General features: G+C 33.6%; 1 protein-coding gene across 3 annotated transcripts in view; it reads left to right on the top strand.

Annotated features, from left to right (window-relative positions):
* LOC118204959 (cell division cycle 7-related protein kinase-like) overlaps positions 1 to 12,766 on the top strand; it is a 94,328-nt gene that overhangs the window by 67,925 nt on the left and 13,637 nt on the right. For all 3 annotated transcript variants that reach the window (XM_085806774.1, XM_085806772.1, XM_085806773.1), the window contains exon 9: positions 3,150 to 3,232. In XM_085806774.1, coding sequence (XP_085662900.1) covers positions 3,150 to 3,232 — 83 coding nt within the window. The remainder of the gene's footprint in view (positions 1 to 3,149; positions 3,233 to 12,766) is intronic.

The following is a 12,766-nucleotide window of genomic DNA, read 5'->3' as shown; positions in this document are numbered from 1 at the left end:
CAATATCAGTGGTGGAAATGCTATGAATTTATTACTTTTTTAGTCATGAAAAGATTTACATACTCTATGTCCAATATTTTTTTATTTAGTTTAGCTTCAATGTTTCTAGTATTTCAGTGGAGGCAGAAGGTTTATCTATCTTTGATTTTCTTGTGCATCTGCTTTTTTTCGGGGGGGGGGGCTGTGTCCAGGTTTCAAGATATTATTTAAAATGACTCATTTTTTCCTCTTCTTTAGATTGATGCTGAAGTAATGAATGGCATTGTCATAGAATAAATCATCCAGTTTGTTAATTCAGCTGGATAGGGATGTCACTATAGTTTGATCTTGTCAAATACAACCTTGGCTGGTATTTGAATTGTGCAGAATGGGTGTTAATTATGTGGCACAGAGTGAGAAGATCACATGAGATTGCCCTTCTCCTGAAAGAAAAAAAATTACTGTTGAAGGAAGGAAAGTCCCTGGGTCATGGAGTGATCCTGTCATTAGTTGTCTTTCACGCCTTCATATTTGCAAAAGCAAATGTGACGATATATATTGATGTGCTATGGTGAAAAGCCAAAAATGTTGAAATTTTTTTCCATAACATAGGAATTTTATGTGAGGAGTGCATATTTTGTTGCTTACTTTTAAATTTAAGATCCTTAAATTGATGGAACTGCATTTTTAGCAGAAATATTCTTTCTATATATTTTTTTAAAATAAAAGGTCAGCAGGTATTTATCACGTTTAAGTGGGGTTTCCTTTGATTGTAATTGATTTAATGTGACATTAGCCAGTACTGTGATCTTTTATGCAAAAATTATTTATTTATTTATTTTTTTTTTTTTCTAAAATAATTTGGTTCCCCCTTCACTTTAATTATGTATAATAATGCACATAGATTTTAGCCAAAAAATCAAAAAGCATTATAATGTAATTAATTGCATACTTTTGGGTTACCTCATTTTGATACATTCTACTAAATTTATATTAGGAGATAATGTAATCAGTATTTCCTTAGTAAATAAATAAATATATAAATGCAAAAAATTAAACTCAGTGTAATCAAACATTTAATTACAAATGATGATCATCATATTAGCTTAGATTTCTTAAAAGTAATTTTCTATCTTCTTAAATCTATGCTGTTTGAACACAGTGAAAAAAATAAGGAAAATATCCCTACTGCATGATTTATGTCTAGCCACCCTCTTTTGTCATTAAATTGGATCGAATGGTGCATGCATGCTCATTGTTGCAACTGGCATGTTTAAACTGTACACACTGTTTCCCAAAAGTTCATAGACCCAAATGTATTACGTGTTTTAGAAAAATGGAAAGGAACACAAACACCAAATGCAAATCTATTTACATCACATTCGACTTACCTTCCAGTAAATATTCAACTAAAATAGCAATTTATATTTAAAAAACAAAAAAGAGTACGCAACTCAAAAGTTTATTGAATATTAGCATTTTAACAACTTATGATCAATTTCAAATTACTTTATACTTTAAAGTTGCTCCATTATTCCATATGACATTGAATACACGTTTCTCCATCAAGAGAACTAAGTTTTGTAATAACTTTGATTCCACATTGTACCATGCACTCTTAATGGCTCCCTTTAAGGCACTCGTAGAAGAAAACTGCCTTCCATTCTCATAAACTCTCGAGACATAATACCCCACACATTGTCAATTGAGTTAAAAGCAGGGCCACTCAAAAACAGTGGCATTTATCATGTCTAAGTAATTTTGTAGCATTAGACGTATGATTGAGAGCTTTGTCATACTAGTACACTCAATTTTGTTCTTCAGTGTTTTCAGCAAATGGCATAAGATGGTCTCTTAGCGTCTCTATGAATTTAGATGAATCTTGCCGACCATCTAGAAAGGTGAAACCCACTTGTCCATTGAAACTGAAAGCTGTCCACAACATAACAGATCAACCTCCTCTGTTCTTACTGGAATAGCTCCAAAGCTCTTTTCACAATTCATGCCAGTAATATGAAAATCTGTCACGACTGTCTAGATTCCTTTTTTTTTCATCACTGAAAATTACAGAGATCCGTTCATCATCATATGGCATGTAGTTACCGGCCTGCTGCAATATCATTCATTTGTGAAGCTTTGAGAACGGTAATGATCGAACAATTTTTTTACGTGAGTCATATAAGCAGATTTTTTTTATTTGCTATGAACAGTGTTTTTGGATATTTGCAATTCACAAGCCCTTGTAATTTGGTGAGTCCACCTTTTCTGTGTCGAAGTCATTTGTATTCGCCCATTGCTGTGACTGTCCATCTCTCGGGTGTCTTTGTGAATGTGCTTTTAACAGACCTACCATGCAATTTAAAATTCAGAATACTATTAACTGCAGCATCAGTAAGTTGTATAGCTTTAGCATACTTAAAAGCAGTTCAAATGATCTTTTTTCTTTTTTCAATTAGAGGTTTGAATGAGGGCATTACCATATAAAAGGGATAAGTTCCCCATCATGATTGTTGCTAACAAATTTGCATAAAATTACATTTATCTGTAAACTTTTGGGAAACATATTTTTCGTGTTTTTATTTTTTCTAAAAGACAAATTGAAATTTTTGTAAAATATTTACTCATATTCAAGGCACGTGTTTTAAATAAACATATTTTAATTGGGTAATTTTATGCATGTCTGTTTTTTTTTTTACATGTAAATTACATGAGTCTATAAACTCTTAGGACAGAGTGTATTTGTCTGTTGGTCTGAACCTCACCCACCTTTTTTAAGCATTGATTATTGGAATACACTTAGAAGTTTCATATTCCCACTAGAAAACTATCTAGATTTTTTCATATTTCTGTTCATGGCACACTTCTTTAGTAGTGTAATATTAAAAAATATCTTTAAGTACTGGCTGTGTTTTTTTTTTTTTTTTTTTTTTTTTTTCTATCACAGATATATTTTTGTCTTTACATTACACCCTGACAAAACAGTCACTGAAACAAACTTGGCTTTGTGTTTAATATTTAATGAACTTCACATATGATTCATAATTTGAGACCAAGTTCATTATGTGGAAAATTTTTTTGGTTAGAATTTCAGTTTGCTTTGTCAGGCATTCATTATATACTGATATGTAATTATAAACACATTGTAACTTTTTGTGAAAAATATATTTTAGAGATCCCGAAGAAGCACCCAGAGGTGGAACACCAGGTTTTAGAGCACCTGAAGTATTATTGAAGCATCCACATCAAACAACAGGTATGCTCTCTAAAATTTGCCAAAAATAAATAAATAAACAAACACTAATTTCTAAAAAGTTAAGGAAAAATCACAAAAATATCAATAACTCGTTCAAAAATAAGCCAATCCATATAAAATTTCAGTATGTTGTTAGATAAGAATTGCTGAGAAAAACTAGTATGCAAATTAGTGGCACTGCAGTCGAAATGCGTCATCTGCAAGGAGCGTAAAATTGCGTGTTTCAGAGCAAGACTGTAAATTTTGCTGTGAAACTGAGATAATAAATCTGAGATAGCCAGGTGTAACAATGACCTCCAGGCATCATTAGACCAAAGAACTGCGATGGGGAGCTGGGAGACTAGAAGCAAGACAGAGTCAGACAGAAGTGGCCAAATGGCTAAATGTGAGTCCTCCTGTGGTTCATAGACTTTAGCAACAGTTTCTAACCATTGATTCGGAATCCAGGAGGTTCATCCAAGAACTGCCAACCTCTACGCCAAGCGCTGATGACTGATATTTGTTGTTATGTGCACGAAGGAATAGAACCTCAACTCAGATTCTTCCTTGCAGCCGCTGGAAAGTTGGTGTCTAACATGAACCATGTTTAGAATGCTTCATGCAGGAGGTCTGTATACGAGGTGATCAGCCATTTGTGTGCCACTTACGTCGCATCATAGAATGAAAAGTGTCAGATGGGCTAAGATGCCCATCGGATAGCTGATCAATGAAGGGCTGTTCTCCTTACGGATGAGTCCAGGTTTAGCTTCCAAGTGATAGTAGGTGTTACTTGATTTGGAGATAACCTGGAACCGTTATCATCCATTAAACATCCGTGAAATCTGGAGGAGGCAGTATCTGTGCTTGAGGTGGTATCTCTTTGGGTAGATGCACAGAACTCTATGCCTTTTCATGTGGAACCATGAATGCTCAGGCCTTTAGAGATGACATCCTTGATGCTTACGTGCACCCTTATGCCGGGGCAGTAAGTGATAATTTTCTGCTAGAATGTGCAGGACTCTAATCGTAGATGATTATATTTAGCAGCAAATAATTTAACACATAGAGTGGCCTGCTTGATCCCTGGGGGCCTGCCTTATTAAGCATGTTTGGGATTCTTTAGGAAGATGTATAGCTGCTCTCAATTCTCCTCTTTAGAGCTTTGCCACACTTGCAGCTGCTTTGCAAGAGCAATGGCTCTCACTTTCTATGGAACTGACAGAATGCACAATTAACAGCATCGCACATTGCTGTATGTATTGTATTGCTTCTGTGGGAGATCATACTCCATATTGAAAGTAATTTTCCTATACCAAATCAACACTTCTGATTTGTTCATTTTATATATATGCTAATTTTTATAACTCCATAATTATTTGGTAATTTCTTTTCATGTTATTTTTTATACCTTATCGTGTATTGTAAACTGCAGGTCAGTTTCATTAAATTCTAAATGTAATAACCATCACTTTTGGAATTTTTCCTTAATTGATTATAACCAGTGTAGTTTTTAGATGCTTTTATAAATTATCCAAATTATGAAGCTAATAATTGTTTGCTTCAGTCCCTTTAATTTACAAGTTTTATGCATTTTAATAGTACATAAAAAGTTTTAAAAAATAAAATTTTGATAGCAGTAAAAATAAAGGTAGTGCTTAAGTTTTTTTTTTTTTTTTTTTTTTTTTTTTTTTTAAATTCAGGATAACACAGTATCCTCTCTATTCATCATTTTAAGTACTAAAACCTAAAATGAAAAGAGCTACTGTTATCTGTTTCTTTAAACATCTAACAGCCATTTTTAACTTAGTTTTCCAACCATTTATTTTGTAAAATGATAACTACATAGTGTTTGATGTTTGCTATAATATATGATAATTTTGGCTTCAAAGTAAGTTGTTATTGTTATTGTTAACAATAACAACTTACTTAATGTTATTGTTAACATCAGCACATATTAACCAAGAAGATGTTGAAAGTAATTTATATACAGCTTAAGTGGAAATTACTCAAATTATTTGTCATGTTTTATAGTTTCAGTAAACCTCTAATTTTAATGCTAATTCTCGAGTAGAATGAAGTAAAGAAACATTTCATTAAGGGGCAGAATGGCATATCACTTTGCATCATAAAACTTTCTGCAGCATAAAATCTGGATGTTCGATTACTAGAATGATCTCCAGACATTCCCCAAACACTCTTTGTTTTCCCATACAGTTCAGGGAGAGAGAACGTAATATTGAAGAAAAAGCAAATATACCATAAATTGATTTTTCTTAGATTCCCCCCCCCCAAGAGACGCTCATTATCAACGATAAGTTTCGAATCATCTTGCGTGCTGCAAACCACAGTTTCACCTCTTGAAGTGTGTGAGGGTTTTAATCTATTTTACCATCCCTGTACATGATAAATGAAGCCTTAAGATATGGTTGTTTGGAGTGGTGTGTTCCACGTACTGGTTTTCTTTTGTTGGCATAGCAAGAAACAAGAGAGAAAGAATTAGGTTCTCAAGAACTTAAGCTTACCTAGCAAGTAAAGTCAGATGTTCCTTAACTTTCTGATTTGATCTAGCTTATTATTTTGTTTACTCTATTATTATTACTGCTATTTTATCAAAATTAAAGTTTCAGTGTTTGTGTTTTTTGATTATGTCAAAAAGGTTTCTAATTCTACAGCTGCAAGAGAATCTACAGAGTGAAAGTATGTTTTTAATGCTGATCAAACAAAATGTAGAATTGTTGCAAAAAAGGGATAAAGCCATATCTGTGGCATAATTAAGTAAGAAATATGGTAATGGAAAGTCCACAGTTTATTACATAAAAAAAGGGAAAAAAATTGAAATTTTTGCAGATTTTTGACTCCCCAATTTTAATGAATAGTATAAAAATATTCATGCTAGAAATGAGAAACAAGTTGAACAAGTGAGACAACTTCATAATAAGGGACTACCATGTATAATTCCAATGCTATTGATTCAATTCAAAATATTTCATGAAGAAATGGGCTATTAAAAATTGACTGTGGGCAGCTTAAATTAATTAACCAAATTAGAAAAAAATCAATGGTATAAAACAGAATGCAATTTTAGGCAGAAAAGCTTCAACTTATACTGAGGTAGCTAAATAATTTTTAGATGAATATATCAAGCTCATTAACATAAAAAAATTATCCTCAAATCTAATTCTCAATGTTTATGAAACTTTTCGTTTACGACAATATGTGCTCTGTAATACCTTGGCAACTTTTACTAAAAAGGCTGCAGCTGATATCAAGAATCTTAAGAAATATTTTTCTTAAGCAAATTCTACTGGAATACACAAATTTCAACTTTTTGTAATGGCATTTAAAAGGAATAAAGATTTTCTCTGTCATCAACCATTAAAATAACTGAACATGAATGTCCTAAATATTGATGAATGAATTATTAGTTTGAGAATCATTTCACACATGAGACTGAGCAACATTTAAAACAGGTGATTTACTGGATGATGCAAAAATATAATCAGGAGATTATAAACAGCTGATCAATTCATATATCACTTAAACTTCTAGTAAAAGAAAATATCTGTCTGATGATTTCCTCCAAATTATAATTAATCTATCATTCAGCTAGTGGATATTGTAAATTTATAAGCACTAAAAGGCAGTTATAATATCTTTTTAAACTGATGGTAAACTTTCTGAACCATCCGAAAATTTTTGAAGTATTTTAATCTTAAGTCTGTTGTATGGAGTATTGCATGCAGATACTTTTGGAAGTTTTTAATTTAATTTATAGCCAGTTACCATACTTCATGATGATGATGATAACAGCTAATCTGAATGTTTTTGGATAAACAAGAAATTATATCTGTAAATTTGGAGAAAATGTTTTAGTGAAAAAAAAATTGCTTTCACATGTTACTTTGAAAGTATGAATAAAATAAAATAATGTTAACACTGAACTTTTTTATATATATATATATGGTGGTTCCCTAAATATAATAAATATTTCACAAACAACAATTTCATATTTTTAACTTTATAATGTTTGTATGTCATCTTATTAAATTTCATGATACACTGGTTTCCAAAAATTAAGAAAAAATGACAAAAATAGCGATAACTGATTAAAAAATAAGCCAATTAGTATAAAATTTGAATATATTGTCAAATAAGAATTGCTGAGTAAAACTGCAGTATGCTTGTATGCAAATTGATGGTGCTGGAATTGAAATACGTCATAAGCAAGGAAAATAAAATTGCATGTTTCAGTATTAGCCTACAAATTTCACTATGATAATGAGATAAGAAATCTGGGATAGCCAATTTGTAATAATGACTTCCATGCATCATTTGCTCAAAGAACTGCAATGGAGAGCTGTTGGGGAGACTAGAGACAGGGCAAAGTCAGACAAAAATGGCGAGATGACTAAATGTGAGTTCTGTGGTTTATAGACTATGGCAGCAAATTCTAACCACAGATTTGGCATCCAGGAAGTTTGGCCAAGGATAACCAACTGCTACGACAAGTGCTGATGACTGATATTTGTTGTTATGTGCATGAAGGAATAGAACCTGAACTCAGATTCTCTCTTACTGCAGACACTGAAAGGGCCAACATCAGTCCTTTGAGAAGGCTTCACAGAGGTCTGTATGCGAGGCAACGAGCCATTTGCATGCCACTCACGTCACATCATAGAAGGGAATGTTTAAGGTGGGCTAAGATGTCCATGGGATAGCTGATCAATGGAGGGCTGTTTTCCTTGTGGATAAGTTCAGGTCTAGCCTTCAGATCGACAGCAGGTGCTGTTTGATTTGGAGAAAACCAGGAACTCATTATCATCCATCAAACATCTGTGAAAATGAGGTCCATATGGAGGAGGCAGTGTGTGTGTTTGGGGTGGTATCTCTTTGGGTGGATACACAGACCTCCATGTCTTTCCACGTAGAACCATGAATGCTCAGGCCTATAGAAATGACGCCTTTGATGCTTTTGTGCACCCTTATGCTAGAGCAATAGGTGATAATTTCTTGCTACAGGATGACAAGGATAGACAGCACGGGACTTGCATCATGGATGATTATATTCAGCAGTAAACAATTCAGTACATGAAGTGGCCAGCTTGATCACCAGACCTAAATCCTATCAAGCATATTTGGGATGCTTTAGGAAGACGTATAGTTGCTCTCAGTCCTTCTGTTCAGACTTTTGTCATGCTTGCAACTGGTTCACAAAAGCAATGGTCTCATTTCCTACAGAACTGATAGACTGCATAATTGACAGCAATATACATTGTTGTATTGCTTCTATGGGAGATCATGCTCCTTATTGAAGGTACTATTCCTATACCAAACTGACACATTTAGTTTGTTATTTTATACCTTACTGTGTGTTGTATACTGTGGGTTAGTTTCATTACATTTTGCATATAGCTTTTTGAGTAATAATAATTTTTATGATTTTTCTTTAATTAACGATAACCAGCGTATTAAGTCTGGAAATTTCTAAAATCTAGAAACACCAAAGTTCAAAATCTTAGACTTATATCAGATGAGACCATATTTGTTTCAGATGGTAAGACATCATATTGAGGAGGGGAGGGAATGGACTATTAAAAATATGAGCAATGGCCAGATATGATGTTTGAATGCGTGAAGTAAATTTAATACAGTATAGTTACCGTGTTTACTTGTTTATTTTCTCCGCTTTTTTACTAAATTTGTTGCTTGAAAATTGGGGGGGGGGAATACACAGTGTATACTAAGTTTTGAAGAGAAGGTAGGTTAAATTATAGGTTCCAATGGGGGGGGGGTAGCAGTTCCAAAGACAAATTGGGGGTGTTAAAAATAATCAGGCAGATGACTGTCGTGAATCTACATATTTAGGAGATTAATTTAGTAAAATACTTACACTTTTCAGGAATAAATATTTTATATAGCTATCTAAACTTTTATTTTATTGTTATCTAGTAAAAAAGCATTAAAAGACATAATTTAGCATTAGGTATATATATACCTAATTTGGTTTAGTATTGTTGGTGACAAGTTTCTGAAGTTGGTAAACAAAGACAAGATTCATACAATCAAGCATGTTTCCCCAAAAATATTGGAGCTTGTGACAATCTGTTTACAGAGCAAGTGAGCTTGACTTGCTCTGTAAATAACTGACTCTGCCTTTGCAAATAAGCAAAGGCATACAAATTGATGTGTGTATGAAATCAAATCTATAAAAAGCAGGGATAGTTATAGGATTGTTTTACTATTTTTGTGCTGTCACCAATAATCCATAAATGGAAAGTGATAGAAATCACAATAGCCATTACTTTTATAACTATTTATAAATTTGTTTAATTATTTAAATTGTGACAACTTTTGTATTTCAAAATTTCTGAATCTAAGAAGAAATGCCAGGAAAGCAATTTTGAAATATGGATTTATGCACTCTCTTATGAACCAGTCATTAACTATATGTTTAATTTGCCAAAGCGTTTTCCAAGTGAAGCCATCTTGGATACAAGAGTATTTGAATAAAATGCCTATTGATGAAAAACTAAGATTTAACCCATTTTCAAGGGCTGAAAAAAAAAAAAAAATTAAAACAGCCAGCTATAATAATAAGTAGTAATAAAAACATAAAAAACCTTCAGATATCATCAGAAAATTTCCTCTGAATAATAATTCAATGCAAAGAAAAATAGGTGAAATAGCTAAAGACTTTGAATCAGTTTATCATATCAGATTAATATTGGTCAACCACTTCTGATAGTGATTCAGCAATGATTGGCATCATAAGTGTTTCATAGCATATTTGAAACAACCAATACCATATTTACTTGCTATATATTATTTATTGTCAGTATTTGGTTGCAACAAATCAGAATGCATGCCTGTATATATCGCTTCATTATGTTATTAGAGCAGTCAATGAAATTAGAAGCAATTCATTGCACAACAAATTACACTCATGTCTATAAATTAAGGATAATTTGGAGTCACGCAGAAATCGAACTCTAAAATAAATATATCACCTGTAAAATCACTACACACATCTTCAAGAATCATATGCAAATTTCAGGAAGTAACCAGATGACACCGATGGTACTTCACAATGACAAGAGTGTGAGAGAGTGATATATAAGGAATAAAGGCAAAGAAGTAAAATTGTTCGCAGGCGCTTTATAAGCATTTCAGTGCAATAACCGAATAGTTATGACACAAAGGACACATTTGGATGATTTTTTACACGGTAGAATTATCGGCCATCTGGAATGTGGGCGTACCCAACTGGAAGTATCAGACGAACTTGGAATTGCCCAGAGTGTCATCTCCAGGCTTTGGCAACAATTTCAAGATGATGGTAATGTGAGTAGATGTTACAGCACAGGTTGCTCCAGAGTTACAACGCCAAATGAGGACTGGTATTTGGCAGTTACTGCCAAAAGAAACAGGCAGAGCACAGCCTCAGACCTGTCTCGTCAGCTCTTCTCAGCCACTGGTACAACAATTTCAAGGCAGACCATGTATAGACGGTTAGGGCAGATTGGTCTATATGCTCGTAGACCTGTCAGATGTGTTCCACTTACTGCAACTCACTGTCTTCTGCAGTTAGCCTGGAGTAGAGAGCATGTTTTGTGGACACCGTAACAGTGGGCTTTTGTGATGTTTTCTGACGATTCCAGGTTTAGCTTGCAGTCTGATTCTCGCCGGACTTTCATATGGAGAGCTCCAGGTACCCGTTACCACCAAGAAAACATCATTGAACGACACCGTTACGGTGGTGCAGGAGTGCTTGTTTGAGGTGGAATTATTCTGGGTTCCAGAACTGACCTGCATGTTCAAATTGGAACCATGACAAGCCAAATCTATCGGGACGTCATTCTGGAATAACATGTACATTTGTTTCGGAGTGCCATAGGTGCACAGTTTGGGTTTATGGATGACGGTGCCCGTTCTCACCGTGCAAACATCGTAAGCGAATGCCTTCAAACGGAGGATATCACCCGTCTGGACTGGCCAGCATTCTCACCGGACTTGAATCCAGTAGAGCACGTGTGGGACATGCTTGGCCGACGAGTTGCAGCCCGTCAACCTCTTCCTACGTGTCTACCGGAACTTTAGAGAGCATTGCTTTTTGAGTGGTGTAATATCCCCCAAGATCAGATCAATAAGAAGAAGAAGATCAGATCGATAATTTGATACTCTGCATGCCTAGGCATTGTACGGACAATATTGCATTGTCTGGGAGACATACAATGTATTAACAATCATACCAACCATGTAATATTGGTTTTTTGAATATAGGTTGTTTTTTGTAATTTGCTCCAGGGAGAAAAAATCGCTAATTACTTCCTTGTATGAAGTAAAAAGGAAGTATTGTAATCACTAAAAGCTTCAGGCAGCATATTTCAATGAAAATATCCACTTTGACCGATTTCGAATGCAATTTAACGATGTTTTTGCGTAATATCTATACGTAAGGACAGAATAACAGACTTTTACTCCAAAAAAAAACTCAAAAACTGCTTTAAAATGAATTCTGAAGAGAATTTTTCGTGGTGTCTGTACGAACGTATGTACGTATGTGCGTACGAACATATGTATGTACATGCGTACATATGTGCGTGCGTACGTACGTATCTCGCATAACTCAAAAATGAGTAGCCTCAGAATGTTGAAATTTTGTATATAAGACTCCTATAACATGTAGATGTGCACCTCGTATTTTGGTTTCAATCGGCCGCGCCAAACGTATATAAATATATTTATAAATATATCCACTCTGTTATCCTGCTCAGTGATCTCGGTTTCTTTACTCTTATATATTTGTAAATTGTACATTTTTTGCTTTAAAAATGATTGAATTATGTTGTTTTTATCTTCCGGTTAAAGTTTTTATGCCTTTCGTAATTCTGGAACCAATATTTGTACAATTATCAACAATTTAAAAGCTGTTTAAGTGCGGTTAAGTTTTAAATAACATGGCGGACATATTTGTTTACATTTGAAACAGCAGAATTGTAGATTTGTTGCCAATCTAGAGACACTAAGCTTCACAACACAAAAATAATGCCTTCATTTATTATTGCGAATTAAATCATGCTTAATCCTTTCTGGAATATTTTCGAGGAAATAAGTATTTAAAATTTACTTCGTAATTTTGAATATAGATATTTTGAGTTTTTATGTATTTTTGCCTTGTCGCGAAGTGAAAACTGAATTAATTGAATGAGAAATACTCAATCGTCTGTGAAAAACTGTTTCTTTTTCGTTTTGTTTGCTTAATTTCTTTTATACATCGTTCTAGCTTGGTTATAGTATTTGAATAGAACATGTGGCAACGATTAGAGAATTCTTCAAATGATATAAATTTTGTGCATTCTGAGTTATAATATGAAAGAAATATAATACTGTTAAGTAAACCTAGCGCCAGAGTGTCGCTGTGGTAAACAAAGTGAATTTTAAAGAATGCATTTATTCTATTGTGGTTTATGCGCCGTCGGCGAAAGTAGGTTTAATTCAATCTAATAAGTTAAATGAAATGCAAGAAAAAATGCATATAATTTAATATTCCGTACA

Source organism: Stegodyphus dumicola, chromosome 12 (assembly GCF_044657685.1).
Source record: "Stegodyphus dumicola isolate Sdum_Otavi_A_Nest chromosome 12, ASM4465768v1".
NCBI lineage: Eukaryota > Metazoa > Arthropoda > Arachnida > Araneae > Eresidae > Stegodyphus > Stegodyphus dumicola.
Note: the sequence above shows the minus strand (reverse complement) of the source record. Positions and strands in the feature narration are given on the sequence as shown.